This window comes from Ilyonectria robusta, assembly GCF_021365365.1.
Source record: "Ilyonectria robusta strain PMI_751 chromosome Unknown BGZ61scaffold_13, whole genome shotgun sequence".
NCBI classification, from domain to species: Eukaryota; Fungi; Ascomycota; class Sordariomycetes; order Hypocreales; family Nectriaceae; genus Ilyonectria; species Ilyonectria robusta.
Window position 1 is genome coordinate 551,498 of NW_025764447.1, and position 16,756 is coordinate 568,253.

Sequence of the window (16,756 nt, forward strand, 5' to 3'; positions counted from 1 at the left end):
AGGGCAAGTTGCCAACGCTTCGAGGATTGCTAGTCATCCCCGACATAAAGACTTTTGTAAAAGAGATGGGGAATGAACCTCTGACGGAAGATGGGATACACTCTTAGATCGACTAAGATTCCCGGCGGCCTTTCTCATAAATATAGCGGAGAAGATAGCTAATATAGTCGGCCTTGAATCCGACAGCGTCAAATTGGACCAGTTGTGAATGCTTCTTGGAGATCTCGGCATACCCCAGATTCTTAGGATGAGCTGGTGAACTTCCGGTTGATGCGGAAGTTGGCCCTGGACAGTGTTTATGAAGAACTGTGTCCGCGGCTGTACCCTGAACGTGTGTTGGTACAGTCCGTCGTAAAATTATTTGACACATACCTCAGATGCCGTCTGCGACACATATCCCTGGTGGAAGCAAAACATTTTGTCATCCCATCTGGGTGTGACGCCTTTTCTGAACATCGTTTCTCGCGCCTCTGCAAGTGCTTGGGAGAACCCATCCGATGTGGTGAGTTGAATTGGAATATCCGTGTCAGATTGTTGCAGTTGCTTGTCCTCGTCGCTGTGAGGGAACCCAAAAGAAATGACTCCAGATAGCTTCAGCACCGCGTGCAAACCCACCACCCTTTGCAGCCGAAACTCCAATCCCCTAAGTAAGAGCCCACCAAGACCGTGACTAATAAGGAGGAATTTGTCGTGTTTGCGGCGGAATATGGGAAGCCAGAGAAGTTCATCCAAAATCTCCGCGGCAATATTTTTCACGTCAGATGAACTCGAGCTGTGACGTTGCAAGCGTTTGTAGCCAAAGATCAGGACGGTCGCTGTTGGAATTTCTAGTGGTAGGCTGTCGCTCAGCCACATATGCCCGTCTTGCGGGTTCATGAAGGATTCAAACGGATGGTTGCCGAAATCTGCAAAGACAATGACAATTGTTTCGTGAGGAGGTTGGAAAGATCTAGGGGAGGAAAACACAATGGTGTGGCCATTAAAATGCTGGTCAATTGTGGAAACAAAATGAGGTGACATGTTGATTTTCAACTCATCGGATATGTCGAGCGTGGCGAGCTTCTCTGGGAGTCTTTGAAAGCGGACAGTGGCATGCGGATGCCGTCCAATATTTGCCAATGTGTGCACAAATGCACCGTTGTCGTCTTCTGGGAGGGCGTTGGCGACTTGAAGATCTGGGTGATGCCGAAGAGCATCTGTCAATTCTTTCTTAGTCCAAGAACGTGGCACATGACGTATCCTCCACGTCCTTTGACCGATACACATTTCGCTTGTTGACTGTTCACTGGCCGACGCGTCTTCGTTTTCCGACACAGGTTTATCAAACGATAGATTTCCCATCTGATCTTCAATCTCTCGAAAAGAAGCATTGGAGGTGTCGCTTCGCGACTCCTGGGTCTCCGGCAAGTCATCCATCGGTTGATCTTTTTCAGCCTCTGGTGGCTGCCTCTCGACGCGAGCGTCCGACTTCCCTGACTCACCAAGCTCAGATTCGGTATCGGATTCTGATTCGGTGGACGAAATTTCTGGGACACTGGACCCGGATTCGAACTCTACGGGTCGCGGGTCACGGCCAAGACCTCTTATCGAGAGAAATGCCAACTCTTCCAGGTGTCTACCGACATGTCTGGCAAGCTTTCGACGCTTGGCGGAAACTAGCTTGGCCTGACGTTGAGCTTCTGCATCATCAATCCGATAGGACTCTATGCATTCATCGCTATCAGAGGCTGACAACTCTTCAGAGTCTTCGACTTCGACTCTCTGTTGTGACTCGGGGGCATTCTCCCGTTCCTTACCCTTATTCGGCTTCTTCAGATATTGTGACCCAGCTTTAAGGCCAGTGAAAATGTCCCTGTTGCATATAGGACAGTAGTCTGGCCCCCGTAGACGGGTTAGAAAATTCCACCCAAGCTTCAGGCTCATTTGAGCATCCGTGAGCTCGTGAGAATGCCAATCATTCATATGTTGAACGAAATTATTCCTGTTAGTGAAGTTGATATAGCCACACGAGGGCATGTTGCAAAAGTAACTGAGTGGATAGACCTCTTCGGACCAGCTAGGTCGGTGAGCTTTCTTCATATGCTTATACCACTCGGAAAAGGTTTTGAAGTAGACAGTCGGATTACAGCAATCGTGGGAGATGCAGACGTATATATCCAAGTCGTTTTCGACATGTTTCCTTGCTATGTCAGTACCGCGAAATTCACAATAATATGGGTGTCACAAACCTCCACCATCCGGGTGTGTTGAGATCAGTCTCGTCGAGTATCTCAGGACACCAAGGGCAACGGCAGGAATGCTCGCCATTTATAAGCCTCGGCGGTTGAGGGAAAACATAATCCAGGCCGAAGGAAGTCGGACAGGCATCGTCTTCTTCACCTGAAGAATCGGTCTCATCAATATCACTAGGAGTGTCGTCACTCGTATGAGTCGACCCATCCTTGGTTGTAGAAGTGATAGTGGCTTCGACTTCGGCTGTTGAGGGGAGGTCCAGTGGTGATGCGTTGGATTCAGGTTCGGCTGGAGTATTTAGTGCCGCATCTAGTACTGCATATAGGTCGAACACCGGGAGCGGTACATAGGGCCGGGATTGCAGTTTCTGATTATGAGTTGTTTCGTAAAGAAGCCGGATTCTCCGGAACGTGATTCCCATTGTCAGCCGATCTGCAAGCGTGTCCTCAATTCCAGGAGCATACTGGTTGACCAATTGCAGCGTTTCCTTCTCAAAACTGGTGATTTCAGAAGGATGTACATTGAGACCAAATGTTTCGGCTTTGGCGGCTAATGTGCTTGTGTCGGACTCATGCATTATATCAGCTTGACCCAATAGTCCGTCAATCGCGTTGTGTATTCGCTTGAGGGCTCTGGCCAATGGCTTTCGCTTGTACCGGAACTCAACATCCTCAGGTGAAGTGGGAGTTTTGAACCAGAAGGCTGTTTCGCGGTTAGTACTCCATCAAAGGCGCTCCATAACTTGCTTTGATCATACTCACACTGGTTAAGACTACTCTTTAGGCTGCTAAGATTCGCCGATACCACGCCATATGCACCGGGATAGTCCTCTAGGCGGCTGTCCAAAGAAACCGTACTATCAGAAAAGACACAGAGCCTACGAGCCCACAGGGTGAACTTCTGATGGTATTCCTTGATCTCTTGATTAAGATTCTCCTGAACACTCATATTACTGACAACAACCAAGAGCCTCTGGAAGTCCTCTTCGCAAGCCAATGCCTCGTCGTGCACTGGGCGGTCATCCTTTTGAATAGGGATGTATATCGACATGGTGGTGAGGGCTTGGATCTTTTAAGGTGGCTGGATGTTTCAATACTCTGCAATATGTTGCACGATAGAATGGGCGTTGTGGGATTGTCGTAATGAATCACACACGAGGGAGGGATCAAGATATAAGGATGGGTGGGAAGCAAGCGGACCCCCTCTTCGCTTCGCCATCCTCCTCTCAGCTACTTGGGTACCTGGCAAGCCTCACCACTCGTTGGTCCTTGCTTGGACCCCCAAAGGATTCGACGTGGTGGCGCTATTGCGGGCGCATCACAAGGCCCGATTTATGCTGTGTGACCACCACTACCATTGACCGCTTTTCCAGCCCCAAAGCCACTTTAGGGAGGCCGGGTCACCTGGTTGAAGTACAAAGGACGCTGGTCCCCAGTGTAGCTTTACAGCCACCTTCTGCCCTTTGCGTAGGCTTGGGTCATGTCATGAGATCTTGTCCGTCATTATTTCTTTGTTTCCTGCAATAACAAACCCTATAACTGAATCCAGGTAGCGATGGTTAAGCTTCTGGTTTCGACTGCCCCGGAATACCGCATTCTCATGGCCGTCCAGCCCATCTTTGATGGTGATCTGCATTGGTCCGGTAATGTCACGCCCAGAAGCCACCACGAAATCGACAAATCGGACTCATCCTCTAGCGAGAGTGATGAATCCTCACACGAAGCGTCAGAAAGTTGCGAAATAGGCCAAATAAGGGACGACTTTCAGAACGTAATGAATTTGGTGCGACAGAACCTCAACCGTATCCCTGATATAGGCGTGAGTGAGCGGAAGTTTCAGAACTGCGTCCAAAAAATGTCGGAGCTTCTTAAGTTTCTGAATAGTCTTGTTAAGGGCGACATTCTTAAGCATAATTCGACATCGACCGGAACATATTCAAGTCACCCACAGCACAGTGTGTCTTCAACTGTCCCAACGAGCCCACCTTTCCAGTCTAGGATTGCCACTGCCCCACCTCGAAAACCAGTTCGCACGCATCGGTACAAGAGGCTTGAAGCCATGGAAATGATTTTGGTCGCGCTCAACCAGACCGGACAAGACTCGACCCAAATCTGCCGCGACTATATTTGCCTGTCTCAATCATCAAAGTATCTCAATAAGGGCATTGCCAAGGCGCAGAGGGTCAATCTGTTCCTGGACGAAGTTGTGGAGAAGCCGAAACGCTCTCCGATAAGAGTTCCAGAAACCCAGGAGATACCAGTGACGATTTGGGAAAACAAGTTTGCCTGGAAGTTGTCCAATTTGCTCTTTAAGAGACTAAGCGGGACTTTTTGCGAGGAACGGATGCATACGGTCAAGTTCCAGCTGGATGGTTTAAGACTGGGCAAGTCGTCTAACCACCCCCTGGTTTTCGACATGTTCTTGTCTCCATGTGAACCCACAAACCACTGGCAAGAAACGCGCTGTACATCCGCCAAAGAATGCAAGTAAGTGACTAACCGGAGTTAACCTTCAACGAAAAGCGACCCGTGCTTACACTAGGTAAATCTAGGATGGTAATAGGGAGCCCATATTCTTTTGACGTTGTGGTTGATTTGTGCGAAAAGCGTCAACAAATTTCACACCTGCCCCAAACAACGCTCTTGTATTTACAATTTAACAAGAGTTACCTGTCTTACCCCCACGAGAGCTCCGAATCTTCACGCTACTCCGATGGCTCGTTCATGGTCTCCTTGGATCGTTTGATGGACGGCGACTTTCTTCGGGGTAGTGTTGGTTTTAATGCGAACGACAAAACCATACTTTCTCTGTCTCTGGCTACAGCCTTGCTGCACATGTTGGGAGGTACTTGGCTGCAACAGCGGTGGACTGCGAAGAATATTCAATTCCTCAGCAACTCAGAGAAGCTTCTCGACCTCTACCGTCCTTTTATTACTTGCGCAGTCGAGAAGTCCGAACATGCCAAGAAAAGGCTGGACTCTAGTACGGACAGTCTTGAGTCCATCATGTTGTCATTTGCGCAACTGATTCTCGAAATTGAAATTGGTGAAAGGATTTCCGTGGTGGCCGCCTCCACGCCCAGGAATATGGAAACTACCATCCTATCTGTGTTGAAGCAAAGAAACAGAGATAATGCCGGAGGGGCTTACACTTTTGCCGTGATGGGATGCTTGACCTTCCTCGAACCTCAAGATCGACCACTGGAAGATGTCGCAAACAGTGACGATGCTCGGCTGCAACGAATACGATCGGACTTCTACCAATTCGTTATCAAACCTCTCGAGGCAAGCTTTGCCCTGATCCCGGAAGTTTCCATGTCGCTGAAGTCGAGGACAATGCCACTTAATCGCGTTCTCCTGGACCCTTCGCTCGACCATGCTTTATATGGAACGGGAGCATTGGATGATAGACTCAGGACTGTTCCAGCCGCAAGCATGGAAACCTTGCCGGGGATTATCATCGAAGGCGACGAGCCAACCAACACCGCAGCGTATGTCTTGTTTGAGCCATTGCCATCCGTCCACGCCAGTAAAAGTATTCTAAATTATTCACAGGATGCAAGAAAACACGAAATTTTCCAAGGGCTTTTGGAAGAATCTCGAGGAGTTTCAGAATCGCATCATTGTCCCCAAGATGCCAAAGAGTATCGACGAACAGAGCCGCATTAAGATTGCCATCTTGGACACGGGCATCTCGACACAGGACACGACTTTGAGCGGAGTGTGTGAGATGATCAAGGAATCTCGCGAAAAGGAACAGTACCCCGAACCCTTTTGGAATCCTATTAGAGCTGTTGAATCATTCATCGACGGCGATGGCGACGACACCGTTGGGCATGGAACCCACGTTGCCTTAATGGCCCTCAAGGCTGCCCCCCATGCAGATTTCTACATTGCGAAGATTTCCAATGGTTTGGCTTTTGATAACATAGACTCAATTGCAAAGGTACGTAGGATATCTCTTCCACCTCGAGCTATACTTTTACTGCACCTCTGCCACTGGTGCCAAATACTTGACTCATGCACCACAGGCGATTGACTGGGCCGTACGCAAAAACGTCCATATTATCAACATGTCCTTTGGGTTTGAGAATTACAATGCCAAAGTGCACCAGGCCATTGCAGAAGCGATGAAGACAACACGACCACCCATTTTCTTCGCAGCGGCATCTAATGGAGGCTTCAACAATGAACCGTTGTATCCAGCCATCCACGAAGATGTAATCGCTATGCACTCGCTCGACGGAAATGGAAACGATAGTGGAGGACAGAATCCGCCGGCACACGAAATGCTTGGCAACTTCGGCACTTTGGGAATCGGGATAACGCTGTTGTGGAAGGGAAAGTCTGCGGTCAAGTCGGGAAGTTCGTATGCGTCGCCGATTGCCGCGGGCATCGCGGCCAACTGCTTGCAGTGGCTTGAGTGGGCGAAGGAACAGGGGAAGCTAGATAACGATGATTACTTGAGGCTAAGGACTGGCAAGGGCATGCGATATATGTTCAAGAAGCAAGCGAAGAGCAGAAAAATCCCCGGCGGTATCAAGTATGTCGCTCCATGGAACCTATGGAGAGGCAAACTGACAGACGGGGATGTCTGCGGAGTGCTCAAAGAGAAGATAGACACAGTCCAACCACGAGAGATGTGAGAGTGTGTATTGAATTTCACAATTACGAGCTGCTAAGTGCATAACCACGAAGCCTAGTGATCTGATCTAGGATCTCTTACCTCCACCACTCCAAAGCTATCATCAACCACACACGGCGACTTACCACATGACGAAAAAGACTGGCCGCGATTTTTGTGTAACCAAAAAAATCCGATCCAACCCTGATTGACTGTGTCACTTGAAGGTACATGCGAAGGAAGTAGCTATCGGGTTGCATTTTCGCCAAGCATTTGAGGCCGAGCCAGCCGATGGGAGCAGTCACTCAACGACACCGCTCGAGTGAAACTAATGAGCTACTACACACATCTAAACCGAATCTGATGGGCTGTGTCACCGAGATTGCGCAATTTACCATCCATTGGATTGTCGGTGAGTAGCTGAGCCTCTTCCAGCCGGTGAATGCCGTGGCATAACGTCACGACTTGGAGGCAGCTGACACACGTCCACAGAGATCTAGACCAGCTCCGGTGTGCTGTGTCACCCAAGACCGATAAGGTAGCTATTCTAGTCAATGTTAAGCGAGTGGCTGATCTCGTATAAGCACGTTCCCATACACCTGAGACGAACAAAATACGCCTCGCCGCATCCCAAGTGGTCGCCGGTGGTCTGTCCGCCAGCCTCACTTTTCGTGCCAAGAGAAAGAACCCGAGAGACGAAAACAACTGCCGAGCCTGACCGTTCTTGTATTATTTTGGTTGAAGCAAATAGACTAGGTCTCTCCACTTGTCTTATTTGTTCTTCCCAGTCCCCAATCATGACACTGCCACCCACACCATCTCTTCAACAAAGGATTCTTTCAGCACCGCGTCTTTGCCACACAACTTCTTCCCAGCACACCCTCTTTTCAACCGATCCGCCGCGATGACAAAGACCTACATCATAGCCCCCAACTTTTCAACCCAGCCAGACGCCCTGCGTCTCGGCGACATTCTCAAGGATCCGTTGGGAGGGGACCTGGACCCGCTCAACGGGGAGTGTCGGGTCGACATTGACCCTAAGCACTTGAACGCTGTTAGCATCGATAGCAGTTTCTCAGCCACACGGAAGGCGCTGTTGAGCGGGCGTTTTGGGCTCTGGTCAACCTTCTTAGCCACAATCGGGATGCCCGTTGGTGTTGACGTTGGCCTCTTCCTCGAGCGCAACTCGACGGATATCATCAAGGCTGACATCCTTGAGACGCACACATTCAGGGTCACCGACAAGTACGTCAATGACGTTGTCCAAAGCCCCAATGTCAAGGCCTACCTCGAATGCCGCAAGTATGAGAAGCCCATCTACATGGTCACGGGCCTGAAGGTCACAAAGGGTGCGTCGGTCAACGTGGAACGAGATACCACCGCAGACGTCAAGGTCGGGCCACATGGCCCCGTAAATGTTCATCCCATCTTCCAATGCATTCGGAAGCTCAGCGAAAATATCTCTTTCGATTCTCAAACACCTTTCATCCTCGCCTTTCGCGTCCGACGCATCACCTTTGTTCAGCAGAAGCCAACCCACAAGCTCTCTCTAAAGGCTGCAACCATGCTGGATGGCGACGGGGAATCCAGTGACGAGCCACAGCCAATTCAGGGAGACGACATGTCGTATGCCGAGGTCAAAGAGGTTGCTAAAATATCCCGTGTCAATTTCCTTGTCGCCAAAGATGAGGAAGAGGAGGATGAGGAGGAGGGGGTGGAGTGGATTGTGATGAATGGCAAGTCGCCATCCAGCCAGTAAAGATTGCTGTCTGAATCTGCCTTTCGGTTTTAAAGACTACTGTCTCAAGCGATAGCATCCTTCAGCACGGCTTTTTTCACTGACACGGGATCCGTCTCCTTGGAACCTGACACTGTGGATGAATTAAACAGGGGAGTTTGGATAGAGATAGTGGCAGATTATGCATAAACATACATGGTATTAAACACCACTCGGATTAGCATTGGCAGTCTGTCACTAGCATCGTTTAAACCACCCCTAAGATGACGACCTCACTCATACCCAACCCTCCCAACTCCAGCCAGCCCACGGGGCACAATTAGGTTTGGCATTCTCCAGTCTGGCGTTTGACTTCCCCGATAGCCGAGGCTATGGCATCAGAGTGGCAGTGGCAGTACTACTGCGTGCTAAGTTCTAGAACACGCCTCCGCCTTTTTACGGTTTCGGCCGATTTGAGTTCGTAGTCACTGGATGTCTCACTTCCCCTTACAAGACACCCTCTTCGCAAGCAATGACGACCCTTTCATGACTGGTCATCCCTCTTGTCATGTCGCTGAGGGCGAAACCGCGATAGCTTGGCCATTGTGTATTCTGGTCCTTGAGCCACTAACAGTGCGTCCAGTTCAGGCTAATTGTTCTCATTTTGCAAGCTTGCGACCAAATCTGCATTCACCGTGCGCCTACCGTACGTACGATTAACGCCATCTCAGATCCAAGGTAGTCCGGCGGGAAGTTAACCCAGAGTGTGATGACTACGACTGTGGCAAGTTCAAACACACGTATCGTTCTTATGCGACCCCCTGTCTACTATTGCGCCGCCACATGTCTCTCTCCAAGTTTTGCTTCGCGAACAATCCTAGACCTATGAATAGGGCCGGACAGCCAAGTCAACTCCATCCGATGATTCAGACTCATTACATCTCGGAAGGACTCCTCCATATAGATGAGGGTGTCTTGTGTCCCTTGGAAGTGTCCGCCCTCCCATCGATGGTTTCGGTTGTGCCGTCCACTCATGGGACAAGGGTTTGCTCCAATTGCTGCCAAGAAAACTGGTGTCGACATATGGAACCTGCGACAGTCAATGAGAAATAAATCCATCAGACGATTGGAAAAGTCTAGACCTACAAGTCATATGAGCACAACCACCGTTCTTCTCCACCGGAGCATTGCATCCTGGACATGGCTTGGTATGCTGCAGTAGCCAATCACGAGTCTTCGTATAGTAGTCATCGCTCTCTGCGCATAGGACATCAAGCTGGTTACAAGTGTAGCTTTCGTGCCAGGGTGTTTGGTGGTTGAAACACATCTTGAAGTTGCATTTTGTGCAGGAAACACACGGGTTCGTTGATCTGTTCTCGTAGATCTCACCGTTTGAGCATCCTGGCTGAAGACACCATCGGAAGTTGGAACATCCGCTTAGAAACTGTAGTGCAAGGTGAGTGTCGTATCTGCGCGTAGAGTAAGTATTCAGCCAAGGTACCTCCCCATGACACCAACTAACCTTGCAAACGTATCTTGGTCGGCATAAAGTCGGATTTCGTCGAAAGTGAGAACACGATTGCATTCAAACGATGGGCAAGCTATCTTTTCGCAGCAACTTCTCCCACGTTGATGCACTTGACTAGCCAGGTATTTTTTAAGGCAAGATGAGCATACATCGATTTCGTGAGAGCATCGAGCCCCAAGCTTCTCCGGGAATTTTAAGATCGTCCACATACCCCGGCCGTGAAAACCATCCCAGAGCCCAAGCCATTCTTCCAAAGAGTGGTATTGCAGATCATGAATTGACTCGGTGCAAATCGAGCACTCTCTCGCCTTTGTATTGTGGTGGATGAGCCCCATGAAAATTGGAACACTCACTGTAGTACCTTCTTCACCATCCACATCGCAAAGTTCGACCGGTCCATTTTCAATACTTTGAGTTCGTCTGTGCCCAAAACTGCCTCTCTTCACTGGGTCGAAAAATGAGCGCATTTTGCCTCTGGTTATCATTCGCGTGTGTAAAGCAGCGGCTATTTCCAACGCCTTTGGTCCTGGTCGAGTATCTAACGCCCGCAATTGGGTACGCATGGCCATTACGGTGTCATATCTGGAGTGTATTGAGTCATAGCAACTTTGAAATTCGGGCAGTCAATCTAGCGACTTACTCAGCTAGTGTTATCCTCTTTGCCTCGGCAGGCATGTGCTGGAATACCTCGCGCCACTGATGACGATGATAAATCACCATGTATCCATTTAAACAGTCTCCCAGACACTTCAGCCGCAGATGTGATGTACTGCAATCCCACAATCCTGTATTAAGTGATGACGCGAGATGATCCACTAGGCATTCTGAGCAAAAAAACTTGGAACAACATGAGGTTGGTGACGAAAGGTCGGGAAATTCAGCAATCGTTCGATAGGAAATCATTGAGGATTGCCGGAATTTTCCTCTCTGACACCCGTCACATGTTTGAATCAAAGTCTGCTCCAGAAGGTTGGCCTGGTTCCGGTGTGGGCCAATCTCCTGAGACAACCGTAGACTGATTTCCGGGCTCAAAGCAACATCGAACAAGTTAGGCGTGAGAATTGGAACTAGTGGCAACCGTGTCCTGAGTCGTATGGACTTGTTGAATTCCAATACGTCATGTTCTTCCTCGTTCCTCTTCGCTAAATATTGATGAGATAAAATCTTGCCCATCAGGATCAGTCGTGGAGTCAAATCAGTGCCGAACGTCGATTGGAACTGGGCCAGCTCTGCCTCCACCTTTTGTAAATCTTTCCGCATCGATATGCATTCCTCTAGGTATTGACGCTTGCACTCGCGCTCATGGAGCAGCTCTTTCTCCAACTGTTCGAGCTTGGCTTCGAGAGTGCACGTCGCTTGAGACAAGTCTGTTGATGGAGTCCGAGGGCTTGTCGGATTTTCCTCGTTTTGAAGTTCTTCGTCCCTCGCCTTAAACAGAGCTTGCATGTTTGCCAGCCCGTTGAACGCGGTTCGGCGAAGTGCATCATTGGCATCTAGCAGTCTTTCGAGTTCTGTTCCCTGCCTTCGCATTGTTTCTCCCAACCGCTCAATCGTATCTAGCGAGGTGCCTGGATCTCCATCCAGATTTTCGGTTCGGTTCGGTAGCGTTGACATGGTGGGTTCTCTAACTTCTAGCCGTTGGCCATGAATAACATGGTTCGTGTCAGACTCAGGTTCAAACTGCCGCCGTCGGGCCTTGGTCGAGCATGTCGGTTTATCCCGTTGTTTGGATGATTTGTGAACGTACATCTGAGCGAGATTTTGTGATTAATCCTTGGTAACGGGAACTTTGCTGTCATTGAAACTGATGAGGGGGTGAAAGATGACTCAAAGGGTGGTGGGCCTCCCGCAGTTGTATTTTGTCATTATTACGCACCCGTGTATTTACACTTCGCGATGAGAAGACAAGTTATTGGTCGCCCGTTGCGACCAAAAGCAGCCGCCGGCATATCTTCGAGGCGGAATCAACTCCACATCCATTGGTCACTCGCATCTCCTCCAACAAGGAGCCACTGCTATTAGTGACGGGGCCATGGCATGAATTAATCGTTGACCACGTGCCAGTGCTTGGTTTGGGTTTGTGAGGGGCTCAATTATAACAAATCTGTCAGAGAGTACAGGTCGCCTTTTCAACTTTGAAGGAAAACATAGTTGCATCATAGTCGAGGCTTCCCTGGACGAATTGGTAAAGAAAAAGCGACTGGAAATTATAGCTTCACCAGTGTTTAATTAAATACTCAACAGAGTAATGCACAAAAATGAAATGAATCAGTGTTGAATAGAATGCCCTAGTACAAATACTCACCTCTAGCCTATGTACTTGGTAGATTCTTACCACCTACCACCCGACAGTGCACCTACACGTAATGCCAACCTTCTTGAATGCCTCCTTGATAGGTTCCCTCTCGTTCCTATCCAGATCGCAAAACTCGACGAGGCGCAGGTTTGGAAACATTTCAGGTGCAGCGTCTGCCAGGTTCAGAATATCCTGCTTATTACCTCGCTGACGGGATGTGAGTTTGAATACGCGGATAGTCTTTGGTAGAAGGTCTACCAATCGATTCCCGTCAGTGGGCATTTCATCCTCCCTCTCCCAATGGATGGCTTGGCTGTCGACAGAAAGATGTGTAAGTTTACTCCAGTTGAACGCCGACATCGTTTCCCTATCTTCCCCATCATCAAGCCTCATCCCCATTCCAACCCCGATACTGATATCAAGGTGTCGAAGCGTATTACGACGGATCTAAATAGCCTGTTCGATATCTGTAGGTTCGGCCTCATCATCAACAACAATGGCTGCGTCACCGGATTGGAAAGTAAATGACTGAAGCTGAGGGAACGCTCTCATGAGTCTTTCGAAGTCTTCGGCTGCCATGGCACTGAACAACAACTTCAGGGTCTTGAGGTTCTGAAGGATGGGGACATTCGGCGCTGAGCAGATCCGGGATGCTGTGATGGATCGGAGATTCGGTGCTGCTTCAAGAATGTTTTGGGCAACATCCAACGAGAGCTCGGATGTATCAGGGGTAGGTTTCAGCGTGAAGTGCGCAAGGTGAGACAGATGATCCTTCTTGATGAACGGGATCCTGGCGGTGTCCAGGCAAACCTCGAGCCGCTCCAGGTTCGGCGCCAGTGCAATGGCAAACCCGAGCTGAATCAGCTCGAGATTGCAATTGAGGGAGGTTTTCCACGGTTGTTGGATCCAATCTGCGCGTATCTTAAGGCGGCGGCCCAAGCGATCAACATGGAATTCCTCCCTCAATTCGTTGAACAGGGCGAAATCACGATGACGAACACGGTCGGATGACCAGTATCCAACGATGGAGGTGATTTCTCTGATGTTGGGGGCAAGGACCGGGTTCTTGGAGAGCGTTCCCAACAAGAAAATGACACTACGATCTTTCGCCGCGGGTGCACGATATAAATACGGGGTGGCAACCCCTTGCAATGTCTTGCAAGACCGTGCAAAGGCCCGCGAGGCCAGCAAGACGAGGAGGATCCAAGTGATCGCGACTCCACGACTCGTTGGGCGTGTGGTATGGGCACAGGTGCTGGCAGATACGGGCCAGCACGCTGTTGGGGAGATGGACGAGTGAGGGCATCATGGAATGCGGGCGTGAGCAGGTGGAGATGGCTTCAAGCGATTGCAAAAAAAAGTTAAGAAACAAGAGAATTGGACATTTTCCAAAAGGTTGTGCGTTCAATTTTACGCAAATGCATCACATGGGCGCGCGGTATTGCTTTTGCCCTAAGTTCCGTCTCTCGGGCCGTGAATTGTTCCATTGTCTGCAAAGTGGCATTTTGGCTGTTATTTTGGAGCTATGTGTTGGGTGCTCGAAAACTGGTCTTCTCGAGCGTGTGTTAAGGTCAAACGAGAGTTGAGAAACGATCGCATTTCGAGCACAATTACATCAAAGCGGGGCAGTAGGTTTAGCCAATTACAGCGCTTTTAGAGCCCCACCTAGGGAGAATTAAGCCAATAGGCGTTGATTATGTGCTTATCTAATCCACAAAAGGGTCAGTGCGCCATAGAGAACAATCGATGTCGGTCAAAGTCAACCAAAGTCAACAACGGAAGACGGTGAGTTTTTGCTGACTCAGCCAACTGAATTATCAACAAGCGCTCTATTTCCATCACTCTTGTCACGGGCTGATGTTATTTAGGGAACAAGTATACAAGAAAAATCGTGTTACTCTAAGTATAGCAATCATATAGTCCAAATGCAGAAGAGAATTCCGTGTCTCCCGTATCAATCTGTCGTTAATCCCTTCCACACCCCTCCAGAGCCCGAATCACAATCTCAAAAACAACGAGCATGTTAGAATCGGCGTGTTCACGTTTGAAGGCATTAATAATGTCTGAAAATCGAGCCAGAACAACCTGGAATCTCTCTTCGTCGCCAACGGAGATATCCCTGTCAACAATCAGACCGGGCATTTGCAACGAAATCCTCAGCCATGAAAAGTCACAATGAAGAGGAACCTCTTCAACCAGCCGCCGCAGGGACATTTGACTGAGCCCAATTCTTGGTACCCAGTTACTGTTCCTACCTCCTGGGCTAGTCACACTGAAATCAAGGTGTGTCTTCAGCAATTTCACTGCCGTTGGTGGCCGAGAGTCGCGAGACAATGCACACTCAAACGAACCAGGTCCTGGCCACTCTGCTGTGCCTGCAGGATAAATGTTTCTCTCTGTTCCTTGCTGAGAAGGCCCTGGGTCGCGCAAAGGGACAAGTTGCGACTGCTGGGAAGAAGATGCACTCGAGAGTCCTCCTTGCATGTTGTTTCCACATCCTCCCGCTAAGCCCTCGAGACGTTGTCGTGACACCGGCAGAGTGCACAGTAGGCCACCACTCGTTTTTGGCCCCTGATTTGGCTTCACGGTCTGGTTTGGGTTAACAAGCAATGGTCGATCTGCATTGACTCGGCTTGGTTCGCCTCTACCACTGTTGAGTGATCCTCGCCGCTGTCCGAACTGTCGTCTAGATCGAGAACCAAGGACTGTGTGACCATTAGATTGACGTGCATCATGCGAAAGGTCACCAAAGCGACCATTGAATCCACCGTAGATGGGCTGCTTGCCCTTTTGGCGTTTCGTAGGACGGTTCTGTGCACCCTCTGGGTATTGAGCAGGCCGCTTGCTGTTGTTTTGGCTCTGTCCACGATCAGCGTTGGACTCGGTTGGGAACGGAGCATTAGTGCGAGGGCTGGCGACGGGGGCTAATTCGTCCGGACTGGAGTTTCGATCTCGTGGATCATTGGTCACGTTCGTAGACTGGCAAAAGAACTCGTCAAGTGCATCCTCCACAGATGCCCTTGGTGGGCGCCGAAGGGGGACTCTATCAGCTGCCTCCGTTCTATCCCGAGCTGTGAGTGAGTACACTGTGCAGGTTCGAGTGGTCTGAACTTACAATGTATATTCCTCAGGTCCAGTTTCATTGTTGTGGGAGAGACTGTCCAAGTTGATGGGATCATCAATCGCGCCCTCTCTATTAACATTGATATGGACAGGGCCCAGAGGATAAACGTGATCTGGACCTTCTTGCCTTGGAGCCTGTTCTGGTTCGGGAATTGGAGGATTGGCATCTCCCGCTTCCACGTTACTAGTTGGAGCCATCGCTGGAGTGTGGTCGTTAGGGGATTCGTCTGTTATCTGAAAAAACAGCTGAAGCATTGTCTGTAGAATTCTACCGTAGTGGTATCAGAATCATAGTCATGTTTGAAGGCCGGAATCGCAAGCTCGACTTACATGCGGGAGTCTTTTACGTATTGATGCCGACGACCGTAGTCTTCATGCTCTGCATCATCAGGCCAATAGAACATTCCTCTGCCCTCGGCGTTTAAGAAGCTCGTCGTCATCTCAATTAAGAGATCCTGGTGATTCGAGTTAGTCCATCGAAGGGGTCGTGTGTGAGGCATTTTGGTTGTGGTCATAAAGCCCGCGCTGTATCTCTCGACGTCGTTGTAGAACTCCACATGCTGGCGTTGTTCGGAACATTCGTAGTCGAGCTGTTTGCAGAGAGCGCGAATGTCTGGGATTGACGAGGCCTTGATATTTTTGAAGAAAGCGCGGGAAAGTGCTTTTTTTGGGCGTCCGCGTCGACGTCCACTCCCACGAGGCGGGTTCACAATAGCAGACGGCATGGTCAAAGAAAGAGTGTGAGTAAAATTGCAGTCGTCGTGGGAGTCGATGCGAAGATTCTCGCCTATCCAAGTGCTGCTCCTATGTTGAACTAAGTACCCCCAAACCCAACTTTCCGGCGTGGGAGGTCCGTACGTCACCAGGCAGATTCGCAAGGCAGCAAAGGCCGATGACGACTATGCATGTTTCAGCTCACTGCGTTGTTGACTAAATAACAGGGGTATATGCAGTAGATGCCAGGGAAAAATAGTTGCTGTGCCGCATTCGTTAGCCATGATCCCAGTTGGTTGGGAGGCCGCCAAATGCAAGGGAGTCAATCAGGCAGCGCGCAGTCACTGTTACTCTGTGCCACATGCAGTGTTAAGGGGCGACTAGGCAGATTTTGCGCATACGCCGCGAAACCAAGGTAGGAAGACTTCAGCTGGTTTCTATTCTGTGAGAGGCCTCATTCAATCCATTAACTTCGCACCCCAACATATCGGCAAAACTGTAGACACCTGTGATGTAGTATTGG

The 16,756-nt window shown here is 49.7% G+C and overlaps 5 protein-coding genes across 5 annotated transcripts; 2 read left to right on the forward strand and 3 right to left on the reverse strand.

Annotated features, from left to right (window-relative positions):
* Positions 1-357: 357 nt before the first annotated feature.
* Positions 358-3,282, reverse strand: BGZ61DRAFT_533917 (uncharacterized protein; the record flags this gene model as incomplete). The annotated part of the gene is made up of 3 exons (XM_046254074.1): positions 358-2,179; positions 2,229-2,934; positions 2,994-3,282. The coding sequence occupies 3 exons, from the start codon at positions 3,280-3,282 to the stop codon at positions 358-360; spliced, it is 2,817 nt and encodes a 938-aa protein (XP_046102763.1).
* A 1,014-nt stretch (positions 3,283-4,296) lies between these two features.
* BGZ61DRAFT_355595 (peptidase S8/S53 domain-containing protein) lies at positions 4,297-6,877 on the forward strand (the record flags this gene model as incomplete). The annotated part of the gene is made up of 4 exons (XM_046240715.1): positions 4,297-4,696; positions 4,795-5,722; positions 5,787-6,177; positions 6,263-6,877. 4 exons carry the CDS (start codon positions 4,297-4,299, stop codon positions 6,875-6,877), a joined length of 2,334 nt encoding a protein of 777 aa, XP_046102764.1.
* An 825-nt stretch (positions 6,878-7,702) lies between these two features.
* BGZ61DRAFT_548062 (uncharacterized protein) lies at positions 7,703-8,715 on the forward strand. The gene has a single exon (XM_046255384.1). The coding sequence runs from the start codon at positions 7,760-7,762 to the stop codon at positions 8,612-8,614; it is 855 nt and encodes a 284-aa protein (XP_046102765.1). The 5' UTR covers positions 7,703-7,759; the 3' UTR covers positions 8,615-8,715.
* A 956-nt stretch (positions 8,716-9,671) lies between these two features.
* Positions 9,672-10,544, reverse strand: BGZ61DRAFT_422903 (uncharacterized protein; the record flags this gene model as incomplete). The annotated part of the gene is made up of 2 exons (XM_046243543.1): positions 10,095-10,544; positions 9,672-10,041 (listed from the first exon to the last, which is right to left on the reverse strand). The coding sequence occupies exons 1-2, from the start codon at positions 10,433-10,435 to the stop codon at positions 9,672-9,674; spliced, it is 711 nt and encodes a 236-aa protein (XP_046102766.1). The 5' UTR covers positions 10,436-10,544.
* Positions 10,545-14,274: 3,730 nt separating this feature from the next.
* BGZ61DRAFT_454396 (uncharacterized protein) lies at positions 14,275-16,293 on the reverse strand. Its single transcript, XM_046246217.1, has 3 exons — positions 15,850-16,293; positions 15,512-15,787; positions 14,275-15,457 (listed from the first exon to the last, which is right to left on the reverse strand). Exons 1-3 carry the CDS (start codon positions 16,242-16,244, stop codon positions 14,362-14,364), a joined length of 1,767 nt encoding a protein of 588 aa, XP_046102767.1. The 5' UTR covers positions 16,245-16,293; the 3' UTR covers positions 14,275-14,361.
* Positions 16,294-16,756: the final 463 nt, after the last annotated feature.

Bases quoted from the DNA above. Each gene is read 5' to 3' on its own strand.
- BGZ61DRAFT_548062 (XM_046255384.1), top strand. From the start codon at position 7,760: ATGACAAAGACCTACATCATAGCCCCCAACTTTTCAACCCAGCCAGAC.
- BGZ61DRAFT_454396 (XM_046246217.1), bottom strand. From the start codon at position 16,244: ATGCCGTCTGCTATTGTGAACCCGCCTCGTGGGAGTGGACGTCGACGC. The intron at 15,788-15,849 runs GTAAGTCGAGCT...CCACTACGGTAG, and splicing joins TACGTAAAAGACTCCCGCAT to AATTCTACAGACAATGCTTC. The intron at 15,458-15,511 runs GTAAGTTCAGAC...AGCTCGGGATAG, and splicing joins GGACCTGAGGAATATACATT to AACGGAGGCAGCTGATAGAG.